Raw genomic sequence first — 19,267 nt, forward strand, 5'->3', positions numbered from 1 at the left:
TTTTTATTGCCAGTTGATCTTCAGCAGATTTTTTTTTTCTTAAACATTTTATTGATTTTCCCGGATCCCTTTGGTAGCGGGGTGTGGGAGTGTTCTGTGACAGTCTCCGAGATGACACCCTATTGTCGGCCTCAGCTTTTTGTGAGATATGAAAAAGTGTTGATCTCTGAACCCACATGAGGCCTAGATCTACAGTTTTGATTTCTTATGGAAATACTTTCTTCCCCAACTAGAACCAGAGTAGAAGCAAGCTTTCTTACCACCTGCCAGGCCAGGGAGTAGAACTTTTCTCCTTCCTTCCCCTGAGGCCCAGCTCTTAGCAGATCCTGACTGTGCCAGGGTCTGCTTGCTGGCTGTCCCCCTTCCACGGGTCCAGGGCCTCCCCTCCTGTCTCTGGACATTCCAACAGAACTCCCTGTCCTTGGAGGATGTTCTTGGCTGCCTTTATAGCACTGTAATCCATTATTGTTCTGACTTTCTCTTTTCTGTATTCCTGATATCCTGAAGTTTCCCTTTCTTGAAAACAAAATAGATATTACAGGTATAATGTAGTCTTGCTTCTCTATAATATAGTCTCTTCTAGCCTTTCAGGGTGAACCCAGGGAGAGCCTGACCCCCATGCCAGTCTGCTGGCTTCTGTGGTTATCCCTGGTCCTCATTCTAACACATCTGCCCTCTTAACCAATGGCGTGCAGTTCGAGGGCTCAAGCTGCCCCGACTTGTAGTCTTTGCCAATTCCCGTGGTGTAAACACTTCTACCATCGCCACTTTAAAATGGCCATTGTGATGTCACTGGACATGGAATTTGGGAGACACAGAACTGGCAGAACTGGCTCTCGTCTGCACGAGCAGACCCTGGCCTGCCTCTCGCCACCTGTTCTTAAAGTTCTCAACTTAAATGCCACTCTCAGAAAGTCTTCCGCGATGTAGACGGGGAGCCCCTGAATTATTTCCCCAAACCTAAGCCTCATTGTGCCGAATTGTAATTATCCATTTATTTCTCAGTCTCTACCATTGGATGGAAGAGTTCGGGGGTGGGTGGGGAGAGTCGAACAGGAGCCTGTCTTCCTGTTATATCCCCAATGTGAGGGAAAGTACCACCCATCACCCAGCAGAGGTGGGTGAGCGAGGTCACGCGGGATCCCATGAACTACGGAAGTGAGGCTCGGTCTCCTGCCTGGAGGTAGCCATGGCCTTAAGGGTCATTTCCAAGATGGAAGCATCACTGTGATTCTCAAGAGCTGTGCTGAACTATGGCCACGCAGAGGGCCAAGTTCGGGGAAGCCGTCTGGCTCTTTAATGACAAATTATCTAGCCGGGTCAGTTTCCCTAAGGAAGAGGGGAATATTCATGTCACATTAAAAAGTAATAAAGCCACAACCTTTCCTGAGCCGCCGAGTATAAGAAAACATCCCATTTGCCTTCAAATACTGAATTTAGAATTACAGGCTTCATTAACTCAGAGTTTTGCTTATTTAAAGCAATTCTTTAATGAGGCCATTTCTTCAAAGCCAGTGTGCTGAGTTGCAGTCTCGCCCGGATCTAAACTAGGACATTAGGGAGGGTGCTTCCTGGAGGAAGATGCAGGCGGCTTCAAAAGTCAGGCACACACTGCGTGAGGCAGCCCATCCCGAGTGCCATCGACTGCTGTCACCTTTCCGACCCGCCTTTTGGGTTTCTGGGACAAGTCGTTTTGGCAGCTCGGTGGCTGATCCTTGCAAACGTCCCCAGTGAGGCCAGGCAATGGGGTTAGGGATTCCCTGGTACTCAAGGGGCACCAGGTGGAGGCAGGGTAGAGATTCTGCCGGTGCTCTGGCAGCAGGTGTATTGAGGAAACGTGCAAACGACCCTAAAAGACTGATGGAATTAGTCCCATTTTACCTCTAAGCAAACTGAGGTCCAGAGGAGAAGCTTCCTGAAGGTGGCCCAGAAAGTGGAGGAGATAGAGTCTGGAGATAGAGAGCGATGCTGAAATGTTTTCCAAACATTACGGTTGCTCAGAAGTGGTGGCTCCCCGGACAGGAAGGTCGCAGGTCAGCGCCCGCAGCGCAGGCGGTTCTTCCGTTCCTCCCACAGCTCGGGGAACTGCAGAGCGCCTACGAGGCAGCCAAGCGGACAGCTCACCAGCTGAAGAGGAAGTGCCACCACCTGACCTGGGACCTGGAGGACACTCGCGTCCTGCTGGAGAACCAGCAAAGCCGAAACCACGAGCTGGAGAAGAAGCAGAAGAAGTGAGTTGTGTCCCACGCTGCCGCCTGGGCCGCCAGGATGGGCTGCCTTGGTGCTGAGGTCCTCTGGGGTCTCTGGGTTCTCTTCTGAAGGGCAGTTCTGATCCACGGGACTTAAATCCCGGGTTCTGCCCCACTTTTCCTTCCCCTCCTCTTCATACGTTATTCCTGTGGGTTCTACCAAAACTCCAGCCAAAAAAAAAGATTCCCCATTATCACCCAGCCATATGGCCTCGGGGAATTTTCTTGGCTGCTCTGAGCCTCAGCCTCTTCATTTGTCAATGAAAGGTCTGTGGCGGTCAGGAGCCCACCTGCTACCCCTGTGACCCTGACCTTCTCTGCCTGGGGCTCCTTACCTGTAGGTTGGGGGTGAGGCGCCCCCTTGTGGTGAGGACTCCAGGACCTGGTCGCTCTCTCCCAATGGACTGAATTTGGGTTTCTATCCTCAGTGTTGACAAAACAATACAGAAAAACAAAACAAAAAAATAGTTCCTGCCCTTCTTCTCATTTAGGGCTTGGACTCTCAGACCCTGGGAGCGATTCTGGCAGGGTCCGGAACTTGGGGATCCACAAAATTTCAACTTTTGAACTGAATGTACACACTGCTTCCCATAAGGGCTTTCCCATGAACTAAGTGTGTATGGTCTTCCAGACGTGCCAGACTGCTGGGGTGCCAAGATGTGGGTCCCAAGATGTGGGTCCCAGCCGGGTAGGAGGAGCCGGGTCGGTGACCACGCCCACATTCCTGCGCTTCCTCCTGCAAATCCTCAGCACCTGGAGGCTCCGCCCCTGCACTGCTGGGCTGGATCTAAGTCCTTCAGCTCTCCTGGCGAGGTTAAAAGGGTGCAGGGCGCCCTGTTGGGAGCCTGAGAATCTCCAGTAGAGACTTTCAGAGGTCAAATAGGTGTAATGCAGCCTCTCTTTTGGAATATTCCGGATAAAGTACCTAAAAACGGTCCTATGTGGACCAAGATGTGGTTTGGCTGGGGGTGCCTCTTTTCCAAGAGGTAGCAGGCAGAATTATATTTCCACGACAGTGTCATGGATTTCAAATTCCATCTGCATTAATTTTTTTTTTTTTCCCCCTGTATCCTTGAGCTTTCCAGGTCTGGCTTCTGCATCTGGAAAAAATAATGAGCTTAGTATGTTCCCCCAAGTAAGAGAAGTTTATTCTCATCTCACTCTGCTCCCTTTCCCAATTACCCCTCCGTGTGCTGGCTGTCTTACCCTTGCACCGGAGAAAATGGCTCAAGTTCACCCTGGCCACTCGCTGGGTGACCTTGCCAAATGACACATCTCTGGGCCAGAGAGGGGCTAACCACATTCAGAGGAAGCCTTAGACTTAACAGGGCACTGAAGAACATCCTGAGTGACCCCAGCCATAAAATGAGAGGGTGCCTCCATTGTCCCCAGCTTCCTCCCAGGTACGATGCTCAACTCTGGCCTCTTGCTCTTGTTCTGAGGGCCTCAGCTCTCTGATGGGTGGGGAGGCAGGGCTGGCCTCTGGAATTGATACAGCCAGAAATATTCCATCTCTCTGGGACTTTCCTGCTTCCCCTTGGACAGAGCCCTCATCCCAGGGACTTACAAGCTTCCCATGATGCACCCCCAGCTGCCCTCCGATTCTCCACACCTGGGTTTCCTCCTCTCCAAAGACACCTGTCCCTAGGTGCCCCCCATTCTGCTCCCGCCAGTAGGGCTTGCCTTTCCAGATGGAGCGGCAGGTCTCCGGCTGAGGGTAGCATCCAGGCGGAAGGACAGTAGGGAGCAGAGCTTGGGGCTATTCATGCTCCCGCACCGTGTAGACGCACTGCCAGCTTAGCTCTCTGGCCCAGGACGCTGTGGCGCCCGCGCGCGCGCTTCTGGTTTCTCAGCCCTACCCTGCCTTCTAAGTTCAGAGGGACCCGGAATGGTCCCACAAGGAGCTGGGTTCCAGTTGCCGTGGCTACCCCATGGGTCACAAAGTTCAGCCCAAGGCTGATGGGACTCTCCCAAAAGCCTGTTGCTAGTCTCGTTGACTGCCACAGCCTGGACCTCAGGCCCGCCCCTAGCAGGGCAAACGGGGTGTGCCAGTCTGTCAGGCTTTGGGGTGGGTATTGTCAGTGTGTTCTAGAAGCTGGAGTCTGGAGGAGACTTGTTGGCATCAAGTGGCCTGTTCACTGGTAGATTCCTCTGGAACATCAGTCACTGGCTCCCTTCACCTGTCCGAGGGCATGGACAGGTAGCTGGGGGTTAGTAAGACTCTTGGGAATCCGGGTTCAAGCTCACTTCCACTGCTTTGGGATTCGGAACCAAACCACTCTCTGAACCTCAGGCTCCTCCTCTGGGAATGGGTATCCTAACATACATCTTCCTGTATTGTCACGAGGACTCCGGGAGCCCCAGTGCAGGGCCTGGCACAAGACACTCACTCGGCCTCACTATCCTGTGGTCACCATGTTTCCATTCAGGGGCAGCAGATAGCACTTCTGGAATGATGTCACCAACAGCCAATCAGAAAGCTCCTGGGCTGGTCCACCAGGAGGGCTCCCTTATGTGATGTGATTGGCTTTTTCAGAAGTCTGAGACTTTGAAGGACCAGCTGGTGTCTTGGGACAGGTCACTAAGATCCAAGTCCCAGGAGCCACATCAAGTCCTCTGGAGCATTAGGACTTTCTGTTTGTGACTCAAAGTCCAATTTACTGAGTCCTATTGTCCTGGTCTGTGACAGGGGCCAAAGGCTGAGACCTTGAGGGGAAAGTCCAGGAGTCCCTAGGGAGAGCCCCAGGGACTCTTGGGAGCACTGTCTTGCCTTTTGTCTTCTGCCAGGGGGTGAAGACAAGATGTTCAGCACGTCATCGAAAATCAGCATACTTTAGTTTGGCTAAGAGTGCTCAGCCAGATGATAGGGCATGAAGTATAAAGTGTAGCATATCCTCTGTTGGCCTGGAGATATTGGATCCAAGTGTGTATCCATAGATATGTGCACATGTACAGATGTTTGTTCTTGGGTCAGTGAATTTTAGGTGCCAAACCCATAGAGTTAATGGGTCTTGATGTACTTTGGCCGATCAGCTATGATCTCCTCCCTCTCCATGTATACCTATATATTTTATATAGCTTCATATACTGTATATATTAATTTTTATTCTACATCTGTTCTAGTCTATTCTAATTTTATTTTATGTACTTTCATCAGGTTTTTAATAAGTATTCAGTGTTGAATACTTTGTAGGTGCTAAAAAATTCCTCTGTGGCATTCCAGCTCCTGGCCATGTCCAAGATCTTCCCCAGGAGCGGGGAGCCAACCCTCCCTGGAGCCAACCCTCCCTGGAGCCAACCCTCCCTGGCTCCGCCTCCTCCCCTCAGCCCCTCCCAACCCTCCCTGGCTCCGCCTCCTCCCCTCCAGCCCCGCCCACCCCCGCCTCAGTTTTCCTGCCCGGTGCCATGGCGTGTTCTGCCTTGGGCAGGTTTGACATGCAGCTGGCCCAGGCCCTGGGGGAGTCGGTGTTTGAGAGGAGCCTACGTGAAAAAGTGTCGCAGGAAAACAGCGGCGTGCGGTGGGAGCTGGGGCAGCTGCAGCAGCAGGTCAAGGTAGGTGCTGGTGACATGGAGCTGGCGGGGCTCCTGGCGGTTTTATCTCCTGAATCCCCAGCAGGCACCTGCTGCAGATGGGAGAGAGCCCTGCGCAGGTGCCGGGCGGCTGGAGTCAGGCTCCCAGCGGTCTTCATAGAACAGACAGTGGTTGGCCCATTGACAGTCGGGCCTCCCCAGTTCGAGGTCATGGTCTTGCACAGAGTCCAAGAGGGCTACCTGGAAGGTACAGCAGGCCCAGCAGAAAGTTAGCTAGCACCCTGTCCAGCAACAGTACCCTGTCCTGTGCAGACTCTTTTCTGGACCCGGCAGCCCCTTGATCCGATGGCTCATCACAACCCCAGCCAGGCACAGTGACATTGTAGTTCTGGACCGCGCTTCCCTTACATATGGGGCAGACGCTTGCTTCATGTGCTCTAACTGTAGGGACAGTGGCTTTTCCTAACCCCCGTCTGACTCCCTCCTTCTCTCAGTGCCCGTCTGAGCTGTCCCAAAGAGTGGCCCTTGCTGGCGTCCCACAGGGACTCTGAGGGACGAGGCAGGACCAGTGGAGCACCGCAGCCAGCAGGCCACAGAGGGAGGCCCTGGGGGCGGAGGGCCCAGCTCACGTGACTCAGGGCCCTGCCCACTTTGTCTCCCAGCAAAAGGAGCAGGAAACTATGAAGCTGAAGCAGGAGGTGGAGATGCTGCAGCACCAGAAGCGGGAGCTGCTGGAGTCAGCCTCTGCGGGGAAAGACGGCGTCGCCGGCCTGAAGGAGCGGCTCTGGAAGCTGGAATCCAGCAAGCTTGAGCAAGAGAAAATCCAGAACCAGCAGGAAAATACCATCAAGCAGCTGGAGCAGGTAGGCGAGCCGTGTCCAGGGGCAACCCCTGTCCCATGTACAGTGCTGTTGTACGGCGCCTCCTCTGCTGCTCCTTATTCTCCCATGGCTCCCTATTACCCCAGAAAACCTCTTAACTCATAAGCCTGAAGTTCAGAGCTTTTCGTGATCTAGACCTCTCCCGCCATGCTGCAAGGTCAAGGTCCTCGAGAACCTCGTGTGGGAGATGTGAGTTCTGTCCCCATTCCACAGAGGTGGGAGTTGAGGCCTGGAGATGCGGAGAGCGTGGCAGGGGTGGGATTTGCAAGTGGAGTCATCTGACCCCAGAGAGCCTCGGAGACCCACTGGGGGCACAGCCTCCGGGAAGATTGGCATGCCCATCTTGGAAAAATAGAAACTAGCCCAGAAGAATCAGGAACCGGTCAGGACTGTCCCGTAGTCTAGTAGCAGCACCCTGGACGAAGCAGATGAATGCGTTTTATTTGTCTGCAGGCTTGTGCCTACGTCTCCCTCATTCCACCAAGCATATGAGGCCGCTTCTGAGACATATGCATAATAACAATAAGATTCAAAACGAGACAGTCTGGACCAGCAAAGTACAGACGGAAATAGACGCGGGAGAGAGGGTGGGGACAGTGATCCAGCACGCGATAGGCGAAACATATGTTCTTACACACATAACCGTTTTAGCTCTAAAATTCCTGGTGGCCAGAGGGAAAAAGGAAACGTGAGGTCTGCGCTTTTTTCTTATTCCCAAGGCAGAAACCAGAAACAAAACCAGAAACAAATAGGAAAAAAAAAAAAAAAAAACCTCCCAGATTTTCCAGAGTGACTTCTGATGCTCAGCACTGAAGGATTTCATCCTGTAGGATTTTGTTTTAAAAGGCTGGGAGCCTCTTATGCAAGAAGAGGTGACTGGGCGACAGGAATGTGTAAAGCGGCTGGACTCTGGGCAGCTCTGTAGAAGCCGTGGCGCCTGCCCTTGCTTCTCGCTCGCTCTCGCTGCACCCCACAGAGCCTTCTGAGTTGGGTCTGGAGAGTCGTGGATGCTCATTGAGGAGAGTGAAGAAGACAGCTCGTATTCAGTCAGCCGGAGGCATTGGGTTCTTCTTTGTCAGGCACCATGGAGATGCTGAGGATGCAGAGACAGACGGGATCTCTGCTTTTCCAAAGTTTACGGTCCTGCAGGGTGTCACGGGAATGTTGAACTTCCAGATCTAGTCTTGACACAAGGGTTAGGGAAGAGGTCAGGGAAGACGAGCTGGAGGAAGTGACATTTACAGAAACTGAAAGCCGAATTGGTGAAATAAGAGTTCCAGGCAGGGTGAAGAGCCTGTGCAAAGGCCCGGTGGCCGGAAAGTCATGTGACATTTAACAAGTCCTAAAGTGGCATCTCCAAGCACCTGTATTCCCGAGACCCGAGTCTCTCCCCCTGTGCAGTGAAATATGGACCTTTGCCAGTCCCCCAACTGTCTCCAACCCGGCTCTGAACCTGTGAATGTCCCTGTAGAATGTGGAATGTCTGGGGAGGTATTTAAGGGACCTGGAGGATGGTGCAGCATTATGTAGCAACCTGGTCTCCTATAAATGAGCAGGAGCTTTGCAGAGCCAGGAATAAGACAAGCGCTTTGGGAAATCACACTCGCTCTTTGAGATACTGCCAGGGCTCCATTCAGCTCTCAGAAGCAGGAAGGTTCCACCATGACTCAGGAAAGTGGAAGTTAACGCCCCTTCCTAGCTTCCCGCCCTACCACCCGAGGGGAGGCTAGGAGGAGAGGCTGGCTGGACGCTCATCCTCTTTAGCTTCACCCTTGCCTCACACGGCTGCCTTGTGTCCTTGGAGATCTCCGGTAGATATTTATTGATTACAGATAGCACTTTTTATCCCAGGGAATTTATGTTAACTCATATAAGCTTGACATAAATGGTATTGCAGATGTCATCTTAAGAGGGTTAAGAAGGATTCTGAGGCCGGGTCTGACCTCAGGTGGAGCCTCCGCAGGGTTCCAGCTTCGGCTGTTTCTCTGCCGTCTCCGACCTTCCAGGGTGCCGAGGGAGATGACTCGACTCTCGCGTGTGCACTGAGGATGAAAAACCTAACGGGGCTCCCAGGATGGCAGGGAGGGCCGGGGGAGTGGCACTGGGCCACCCTCACGTCCTGTCCTTGCTTGCTGTCCCCAGCTCCGCCAGCGTTTTGAGCTAGAAATCGAGAGGATGAAGCAGATGCATCAGAAGGACCATGAGGACCAGGAGGAGGAGCTGGAGGACGTCCGTCAGTCCTGCCAGAAACGGGTATGCAAGCTGTGTCCGGGGGTGGCAGGTCCCCAGGCTGCCCCGGTCCCTGCAGTGGAGGGCGAGGCTGGGGCCTGGGGCCTGGGGACAGGCTCTTTCTGCAGCCACCTGAGACCTTGGATCCCTAGGTCATTTCAAGGGTACAGGACTGGAAGTACCTGCCTTCCATGCGAACCTGGAACTTCCAGAAGCCTCTGGAACTTTCCAGAAGTCTCTGAGACTTTCCAGCAGCATCACCCCCGAATCTCTACCAAGAGCCCATCATACCTTGTCACTTTCTGGGAGTCACAGTGGTGGCATGAGATCCTCAAGACAAATCCCCAAAGGGGGGTCGCTGGCGAGCTTTGGGTGGGGCTCCCTGAACTGGCTCCCGCCCCACCCGCGCCATCCTGTGACCACCACGGGCAGGCAGTCCGCGGAACTCCCTTGGAGAACTGTGTCGCGTGGCGTCGGGGTTTCATCATTGCCAGATGCGCTTTAGCTTCCCAGCCCTCCGAGAGCAGCCTGGGTGGAGGTGCTTCTCCCTCTGGCTCCCGGTGGGAAGTTTCCTTCTGCTCCCTGCAGAACGGCCGTCAGTCAGACGTCCCTTCCTCCCCGGGTCAGGAGACGGACACCCGGGTCCTTGCTCATGTTCCCTCAGGTGAAGGATGCACAGATTTCCGGTTTGTGCCCCCAAGTCCGTTACGCGCCCCGAGCCCGGGCTCCGATGAGCTGGGCTGCCATCCCAACCCTGCCCTGCTTTTCCAGGGACAGGTTTAGAGAGGGAGGGCGTGAGGTCAGAGAAAGGGGACAGACACTGACCTTGGCTTCACAGTCTGGCCACAGCTCTCTGCAGACTCTCACTCACCAGGGCAAGAAATCAATCGCCAGCAACCTGCGGGGACGCCGCGGCTGCCGGGGTGGCAGAGGACCTGGGATCGGGGACCAGGGGGCAGGACATTAACTCCGACTTCAGCATCTGCACTGTGGCTGTTCCCTGGGACTCAGTTTGCCCGTCCGTGAAACGGGCCCACACAAGGGAGCCCGTGGGGGACACAAGTTCCTTCTAGTGGGGTGTCAGGGTGACTGTCAATCAAATGATCTGCTGTCAGTCAGATGTCTTGGGTGGACATAACGCCACAGACCCAGAGGCTTCAAGGCCAGATCACTTTGTGGAAATGAAACGTCACCTGTCGCATACAGGGGCTTAAAAAGTCCACGTACTAAGAACCACATGCATTCAGGCAGTGGCCGCGGCCATCGGGGTGGAGACGGCCATTCTGTTGGGGAGCTTTGCAGTCAGTAGCAGGGGCTCCCCCTGGTTGCCCGGCCCCCAAGTGGCTCATCTCCCGGTCGCCCTGACAGCTGGGCCCCTCTGCTTCCCCTCCTCCCGAGGTCCTCGCCTGGTGGGCTGTGCCCGCATGGGGCTCACTCACCTCCCCGCTTCTGCCCTGTGCGCCCGCAGCTCCGCCAGCTGGAGATGCAGCTGGAGCAGGAACACGAGGAGAAGCAGATGGTCCTCCACGAGAAGCAGGACCTGGAAGGCCTGATCGGGACCCTCTGTGACCAGGTGAGGCATCGCAGAGGGTCAGGCCACGCCCCCTGCCTCAGGCTCCGTCTGGGGGGCGGAGTGCGTGTGTGCACACGTGTGTGTGCATGTGTGGTACTAGAGGTCGAGCCCAGGGCCTCGCACATGCCAGGCCAGCGCTCCACCCCGGACCGACACCAGCTCTCTGTTTTATGTTTAATTTTGAGACAGGATCTTGCTAAGTTGCTGAGGCTGGCCTCCATCTTGTGATCCTCCTGCCTCAGCCTCCCAAGTAGCAGGGGTCACAGGTGTGCGCCACCGAGCCTGGCGAAGCCGAGACTTTTGGGAGCAGCAGCTAGACCCAGAGTCAGGCCAATGTAGCTTTAAGCCCCAGCTGGGCTTTCTGTCTCCACGGCTGTGAGTGAGCTAGTTCACCGCTCTGAGTGTTGTGGATGGATCGAGGGGGGTCTTTTTCTGCAGGGGGTGCGGGGAGGTGACCTGTGCCTTGTGGGACGTGGAGCGGCCTCCCTGGCCTCTACCCAGGAGATGCCAGCGGCACACTCCTCAGTTGTGAGGACTGGAAATGTCTGCAGGTGGTGCTGAATGTCCCTGGAGAATGAAAGTCAACCTCTACCGCCATGAAGAACCGCCGCTGCACCTCAAGTAGCTGGCGGGGCTCAGAGCTTCCGACGCCAGGACTGGGGGGACTCACTGCTCTGCACCCCAAATATCTCTCTCCCTGCCTGCGCTGGGACCTCCACGGTGCGGAGCTGCGCGATTGCTTTTAAAGCATCACGAGTGTATTTTCAAACCCGTGCTTGACGCGCCGCCCTCTGCTCAAGAGCAGTGTTCAATCACCGTCCCCAAAGTCACTGACTTTGTTGACAGAAGGAGTGAGTTACTCAGATGGTCCCCCAGGGCAATAGGGCCTGGGACAAAACAAATGCTCACTTTGCATTTTAAAAAAATGAACTGATGGAATGGTGGGTTCTGGAGCAGCAACTGGAGGGGGCTGGAGGCCAAGGGGACAGCAGTGAGCCGGGCAGTGGGGGCCACTGAGGAAGGAGCCCCTGGAGCTGCTTTCCTTGGGTTCAGTGCGACAGTGCAGAACAGGACCTGGTTCCGGAAGGACACACAGGACTTTCCATTCCCCTCCGTTCTGTGCATTTGAGAACAGGATGTTGCTCATCTGGGAAAGAGAGGCTTGGGGCCTGCGGTGTGGCCCAGGCTCAGTGGCAGAGTGCTTGCCTAGCATGTGTGGGGCCTGGGAGAGGGAGAGAGAGGGAGAGGGAGAGAGGGAGGGGGAGAGGGAGAGAGAGGCAGGGGGAGAGAGAGAGAGAGAGAGAGGGAGGGGGAGAGGGAGGGGCAGAGGAAAGGGAGGGAGGGGGAGAGGGAGGGGGACTGCCTCTTGGTGTCCCCTGTTAACGCTCCCTTCCTCCCTGGCTCCCCGGGCTAGCTCTCTCTGGGTATTTAAACTACCCTGTGCCGCAGTGCGATCCCTACTTCCCTTTCTCCCTTCCACCATGTCTTTGAGACCAGTCTGCGGTAGCACGTGGCCCTCATTCACTCATCCAACTGCTACCCCGTCCTCGTTAGAAAACAAAACTACAGCCCTCTTCTCCTACCGAGGGCCATGTTGGTCTCCTCACCGTGAGACCTAGAACGACAGAGCATGTCTGTGTCCAGGTCCCGCTGGGCACACGCGGAGATCCTACCAGGCTGTGTGACGAGAAGAGGAATCGCCGGAATGTACAACTTTGGAATTAATAACGGTCACCCAAATGGCCCCTCAGGTGGCTCTGGCGGTTTCCTGTCACCAGCGGCGTCCTCACCGACACGCAGCCCCGTCAGGAGTGGCACCGCACGTCCCTTGTCACTTGTGCGGTCGCCCGTTCTGCACACATTCATGGTGGTTCTTCTGGTATGAATCGCCTGGGCCCGGGCTTTGTCTTCTGTTTTGACTTTCCTTTCCTGCTGACCATTCGCGATCCTTGTGCCAGGCGAGGATTCACTTTTGGAATTGTGTCTGGCGCCTGCCTCCCGCAGCGCGGGGCCATCTCACTCACTGTGCGTCACCCAGGAAGTGTTTCACCGCAGGCGTGGCGATCCATCGCTTCTCCTGGCTCCTGCTTGTCCATCTTAAGGGCTTTCCTTCACTGAAATCCATGTTTATTCCACATTTTTCACACGTCCCAAAACCTTGATTTGGAAATCATTCGTCTCTGAGCCACCTGGATTTCATCGGGGTGCGCAGTGCCAGGCACGAGTCTGGCTCTCCTGGTGCGCATGATCTTTGATCTTTTTTGGGAAGTGCGGGTGGGTGTGTTTGTGGCTCCCCGCTCAAGTTCACCGGCTTCTTTGTCTATTCCTAGTCTTGCCCCACATGTGTTTGTTTCTGGTTTGTCGTGTGCTGGGGACCCGGTCCAGGACCTCACCCACGCTAAGCCAGTGATCTGCCACAGAACTACACCCTCAGCACACGCCATGAGGGCTTAATGGCCAGGTTTGGAGATCTTCCAGAATAGCTCACCTTCGCACACGTGACTAGTATGTGCCTGCCCTGTGTGTCTTCCCCGGTGATGCAAAGAAAAAAAAAAAAAAGAATTTCATTTCATTCCATAACAAACCCAATTGATTTCCATTGATTTATAAGTTAGTTGGGAACATTGATATTATTTTTGTTATTAAACCATGGTAGTAGTACTCATACCATCTCTATTTATTCACGGCATTCATTAATATTTTGTTATTTTTATGCTTATGCATCTTAAATTTTATGTTAGATTTATTTCCAGGAAAGTGGTAGTTTCCATTAGCCACTATGACCGGCATTTTCTTCTGTACTGTAACTTTGATTTAGTTCTGGTGGCACATGGGAAAAGGATTGATTATATTCATTATAGTGATCCTGACTCCAACAAACTGAACTAAACTCATTTGACATATTTCATCAGTAGATTCTTTTGGATTTTCTATGGTAACAATCTCGCCGTTTGAGAATAATAATAATTTTGCCTCTTGACCATAAATTGGGGCAACAGAAAGATGTCAACAATTTCCAAGGCAAATGTTATGTGTTTTTTTCCTTTTCTTACCGTATTGCATTGGCATGTGCCCGTGGTGTAGGCCTGGATGGGGGAGGTACTTGGTGTCTTTCCTTCCTCCTGACCTGAATCAGAACGCTTCCCAAGTTCTGATGGACCTATTTGCAGTGTAACTTGATAAGTACACTTGATAAGTAACTTTAATCAGGTTAAATCAGCCCTCCATTTTAATTTCCTAATAATTAAAATTTAGTTTGTTGAATATACTCACACACTACTTATGCAACAGTGATTCATTCCACGGCCTGTCTCATCCATTAGCATAGCATATTATAATTTAGGTATTACAATATCTCCTGACATGTTTTCCAGATAAATCTTTCTCATAGGCCTTTCAATACACTGCTTTATTGGACTGCTAACATTTTTTCCAGGATCATAAGTAAGATTGATTTGCAATTTTCTTTTCTGATAGTATCTTTGTCCAGCATTGAACTAACCTCATAAAATGAGTTCATAACAATTTTCAAAATAATTCTTATGAAATTGGGAACATGTCGTTCTTGAAGATTTGAAATAATTTCCCTGTAAACCCCTGTGGATCTAGTTGCTTTCAGAGACCAGAATAAATATGGGATCGCTGCTTTAAATTCTTTAAGCATAACTGAACACAAATACAGAACTTTTTTCTTCCTTATTGAGTGAATTTGGGTAACTAATATTTTTTATGACTTTATTCTTTCCTCTTGACTTTTGACATGAAGATTGTTTTCATAGCACTTTCTTATGATTTCAAAAATTAGATTGTACCATGTCATTTCCCTTTAAAATCATAATAGTGTCAACCTGTGAGGTTTTGTGGTATTGACCAGACTTGCTAGCTGGTTGTCTATTAATCTTGTCAAAAGACCAGCTTTTCAGTCATTTCCTTATTTTCTATTTATTAATCCCTGTCCTCCTCTTTCTTTTTCCTTCTTTCCATTAACTTTTTCCTTCTTTCCATTTGTTCTGTTTTCAGTTCCAGTGTTGACATTTTTAACTCAGAATTTCACTGTTTTTAGTCCATTAAATTTTTTTAGCGTCACCCAGATCTTAAATGTTTAAACACGTTTTAGTTGATTTAAGATGTTTACCTTGGACTGATGCGTTCGTGGCAGCCATCGGCATGGATGTTTCCATGCCTCTTGTGTTTTCTTCATTTAAGCTGCAAATTATTTATGAATCAAGCTTCAAGTTTATTAACATTCGGGATTATTTGGAGTACCTTTTTACCGTTAATTTTTAACGTCATGCCATTTGGACAGAGAGCAGGATAGAATGTCCGGTGTTTTTTCTTTGAAATTGATGAGATCGCCTAGTTACCCTGGTTCATGCTCAAGACTAACAGATTATTGAATGGAAAAGATCATAGGTGCTCAGGAGACCCAAGATTTCTATATCTGGCAAGTGGACCAAGCTGCTTTTTTTGAGATTTTGATATAACATTCAAATATAAAAGCATAAACCATTTAAAAAAATGGAGAAAAAGTTTAAAAATATATGGCTGTATTTTTTTTAGTTGCCCTCTATTAACTTGGCATTGTCTGTTTGGTCTCTTGCTAAGACAGTCCTATTTTTCCATATGCTTTATTGGTGCATTGTAGTCGTACATAATGGTGGGATTCGTGCTTACGTATTCGTACATGCACACAGCATAACAGTGTAATTTCACCCACCATCTCCTCCTTCCCTCCTCTTCTCCCCCTCTCCCTGGTCCTCTTCCTATTCTCTACCGATCTCCTTTGACTGTCATGAGATCCCCCGACCTTCCCTTCCTCTCCTCTTTAGTTCCCTCATAGGAGAGGAAACGTGTGACCCTTGACTTTCTGAGCTTGGCTTATTTCACGTAACATAACATTCCCACGTTCCACCCATTTTACTGCAAAGGACAATTTCTTTCTTCTTTATGGCTGAATAGAACCTGCTGTGTACCTATGACACATTTTCTTATCCATTCGTCCATCAGCGGACACCTGAGCTGGTTCCGTGTTGTGAATTGTGCTGCTGTAGACATGGGTATGCTTGGACCACTATGGCATGATGACTTTGAATTCTTCAGGACAGATACCAAGGAGTGCCGTAGCTGGGTCAGATGGTGGTCCCATCCCTAGTATTTTGAGGAGCCTCCTTATGGATTTCCATATTGATTGTATTAATATACAATCCCACCAAGAGCCAAGAGTACGAAAGTGTTCCTTTCCCCCCACATCTTCTCTGGTGTTTATTTTTGTTGATATTCTCGATGGCTGTGATTCTAACTGGGGTGGAATCAGATTTGAGTGTAGTTTTGGTTTGTATTCCCGATTGCTAATGATGCTGGGCATTTTTCCACGTACTTGCTGCTCATTTGTCTTTCTTCTTTTGAGAAGTGTCTGCCTAGTTCCCTTGCCCATTTATTAATTGGGCTATTTGTTGTTTCTGAGTTATTTATATAGTCTGGATTTTAATCTTCTGTCAGAAGAGTAGCTTGCAAGGATTTAGCCCATTCTATGTGTTCTCTCTTCACATTCCTAATTGTTTACTTTTTGCTGTGCAGAAGTTTTTAATTTGATGCCATCCCATTTATTAACTCTTAGCATTACTTCTAGAGCTTTAGGGTCCTGCTAAAGAAGTTTTTGCCTGTGTCTATGTGTTGAAGTGTTGACCCTACATTTTCTTCTAGGAGTTGCAGATTTTCTGGTCTAATTCTAAGATCTTTGATTCATTATGAGTTGACTTTTTGTGCAGGGTGAGAGATAGGGGTCTAGTCTCATTCTTCTACATATGGTAACCAGTTTTCCCAGATCATTTGTGAAAGGGGTTGTCTTTTCTCTAATGCATGATTTTTGCACCTTTGTCAAGGATCCGATGAGTGTATCTGTGTGGGTTTGTCTCTGTGTAAGATAGTCCTGTCACATCGCTGCTGATTGTGTTTTCCAAGTGTTGCTAATAATTGTGTTATAATTTCTCTTTATATACTTTGTAGTTGTATATTTAAGAAATCTAAGTTTTATATTGCTGTATTTCCTTGGGTGACTTTTTGGTTGTTGTGTAGTGTCTTACTTTTTGCTAAGAATGATTTTGCTTTATTTCATTTTGCTTGGTTTCTTTCAGTTGGTTTGGTGTAATATCTTTTTTTTTTTGTTTCTTTATTTTCAATGTCTTCAAGTGTGTGTGTGTGTGTGTGTGTGTGTGTGTTTTCATGTGTTTCCTTTAAACAGCTAGATAATTTTGATTCATATTTTAGTCTCTAACTTTTCATAGTGGAACTTAATGCATTTACATTTGTTGTAATGACCGATAGATTTGAAATTTTTTGTATTCTCTTATTTTTTTGTTTTGTACTTGTTGGTTTTTACATTCCTTTTCATTGCTCTTTCTTGCTGTCTTTCCCACTTTTGGATGGAATGGTAATGTTTTCTGTTTCCTTCTGTTTTAGTGCTGGTTCAGAAGATATATTTCTATTCTTTTAGTGGTTACTCATAAGAACTCAATCATAATTCTTTCTGACATTAACTTTCACAACAATGCTATGGAAGAGATATTATTATTTCCTTCATATACATGAAAGTGAAGTTCAGAAAGACAAAGCAAATTGGCCAGGATTGTACAGGTAGTCAATACCCCAGGTGGATTTGAAATGAGGTCTGTATTATTTGGCAGTATATAATTTAAAAAAATCGAACACCATGCCGTTGGCTCAAAACTGATAGAGCTCTGTTAACCAGATCCTCACTCTTGACCCCTTTCCCCCTGTAGTATCATCCGGCAGTTCATGTCAGCGGTTAATTTGTGAAGCAGTCTTCAGCAACACACATAGTTCTTTCTCCAAGCCTCAATTTCCCCCATAAAGTGGCTGGATTAGCCCAGAAATTCTTTCTGAATCCTGTTTGAATCGTCTTTGGAGAGTTCTTTGACTGTCGACATGTAGCCATCACCCTGAACGTGTGCCTGTTTGATGACGATGTCACAATTGGGGTCTGAGTGTAGCTTCCCACAAGAACCACCAAATATCACATAGATGTCTTGGCTCATTGTCCACATCTACATCCAAATTTGAGTCTGTGTGCTGCAACACGGAAAAGCTCAGAGTGGCGTTTATCTCCCGCTAACCTGATGGGTTGTCTTTGTCCCCTCCTCTCCTGTGTCACGACTTGTTCTGAGGGCGAGGACGCTGGCTCTGAGATTCTGTCGTGAATTTCCTCTCTCTGTGGGAGAAGGTGCCGGCCTTTTCAAGGGCTTCCTGGCCCTCGAAGCTGAGCCCTCCCTACCACGGGGTCAGTGCTGACCTCAGGGGTTGTGCCTGATTGTGACTCGTTCCCCAAGAGAATCACGGGCATTTGAGGATGTGCACGGAGTGAAAGCAGGCACAGAGCCAAGAAAGGGGCAGAGCGTGCCGCGTGAATGCAGTCAGGGCAAAATCCTGGACTCCAGAGTGAGAGAACCTGGGCTTGGAGAGCGGCAGGCACTGTGGTGCATTGGTTAGAGACTGAGGCCAGAATGCCTGGGTTCAAATCCCTGCACAGCCACTAGGGGCAGCAGGATCTGGGCAGCTCCCTTACTTGTCTATACCAGCTTTATCAGCACTGTCTCATTTCCCCACGACAGTGCACACGCGAGAGTAATTTCTTCTGCTTTGTGACCTGCCCCATGCTGTCATGCCCACCATCCAGGCGTGCATATACCAGGTGGTGTCTCACCTCTGTCTGGCTCCTTCAAGGCCTTCTACCTTCCTGCACCTGGCCTGGCTGGGAGGAGCCAGCACCCACTTCCAGACTCCATCGCAGCCTCTGCTGAGCAAAACAGACCTCTCTCATGGTCCCTCTTCCTAAAATGACCTCTTTGCAAACACCGGGTTCGTATCCCAGCTCTGCCCCACACTAACTGTGACCTTGGGCAGATCACTTCTGTGCACCTTGGTTTCAACCTCTGTACAGTGGAAATCACGAGATTGCATGCCTCCTAGGCTTGGTTGACTACCCACCGAGCGTTTTGAACAGTGTCTGACACGTAGAAAGCGCTCTGTGAATGTAAGCTGTTACTCTTTTTATAACGGCAATAATAATAATGTTGATTTTTAAGTCATCATTGTCACGCGGAATGTGAGAGAGCCTGGTGCGCTTCCCAGCGCTCAGCTCTGCTCCCCGGGGCAGGGAGGGAGGGAGATAGCTGGAGGATAGATCGATCTCATGGACCAGCATTTAAAATTCACCAGAGCAAAGCATCCAGAGGAAGAGAGCTTATGTCCTAAGAACCAACTCATTTTTCAAAGAATTCAAAACAGGTGATAGAGAAATAGCAGCATCAAGTCTACAGGGTTGCTTTCTAGGTCACCAGCGAGACTCGTAATCCTCCGTGTGTGTAAAGTGCTTGGCAGCGTACAGTGCTTTGCGACCCATTATCACACATGATCCTTGTCTTATCTCGACACTGAGGACGGGATTTGTATTTTAACCTCTCTTCTTATAGCTAAGGAAGCTCAGATTCAGAGAGATTGTGTGACTCGGCAGCCGAGGTTCCCACCAGCAGTACATGGAAAGCAGGAGTTCAAAATCCGGGCCACCTCATTCTCAATCCCATTCTTTCTAGAATATTCTGGAATTCATTCTGTGAATCCAGAGAAATGGTTAGCATTTGGCATGGAGGCACAGATTCCCAGTGTGTAGAAACCCATTCCCAGTAAGGAGGCCCATTTTCTTTAAAACTCCCCATCCGAGGAATGGTCTCATGTACTCTGCATTGGTCTCCTGAAGAGCCCAATAAAGGGGCAGGTCTTTTCTTATA

General features: G+C 50.2%; 1 protein-coding gene across 3 annotated transcripts in view; it reads left to right on the forward strand.

The window, feature by feature from the left end:
• Positions 1 to 19,267, forward strand: part of MYO18B (myosin XVIIIB) — a 223,701-nt gene that overhangs the window by 118,680 nt on the left and 85,754 nt on the right. For all 3 annotated transcript variants that reach the window (XM_079151214.1, XM_079151216.1, XM_079151215.1), the window contains exons 29-33: positions 2,077 to 2,231; positions 5,678 to 5,801; positions 6,443 to 6,643; positions 8,804 to 8,914; positions 10,359 to 10,463. In XM_079151214.1, the coding sequence (XP_079007340.1) occupies positions 2,077 to 2,231; positions 5,678 to 5,801; positions 6,443 to 6,643; positions 8,804 to 8,914; positions 10,359 to 10,463 (696 nt within the window). The remainder of the gene's footprint in view (positions 1 to 2,076; positions 2,232 to 5,677; positions 5,802 to 6,442; positions 6,644 to 8,803; positions 8,915 to 10,358; positions 10,464 to 19,267) is intronic.

The sequence above is a fragment of the Sciurus vulgaris genome (genome assembly GCF_902686455.1).
Source record: "Sciurus vulgaris genome assembly, chromosome: 8".
Classification (NCBI taxonomy): Eukaryota; Metazoa; Chordata; class Mammalia; order Rodentia; family Sciuridae; genus Sciurus; species Sciurus vulgaris.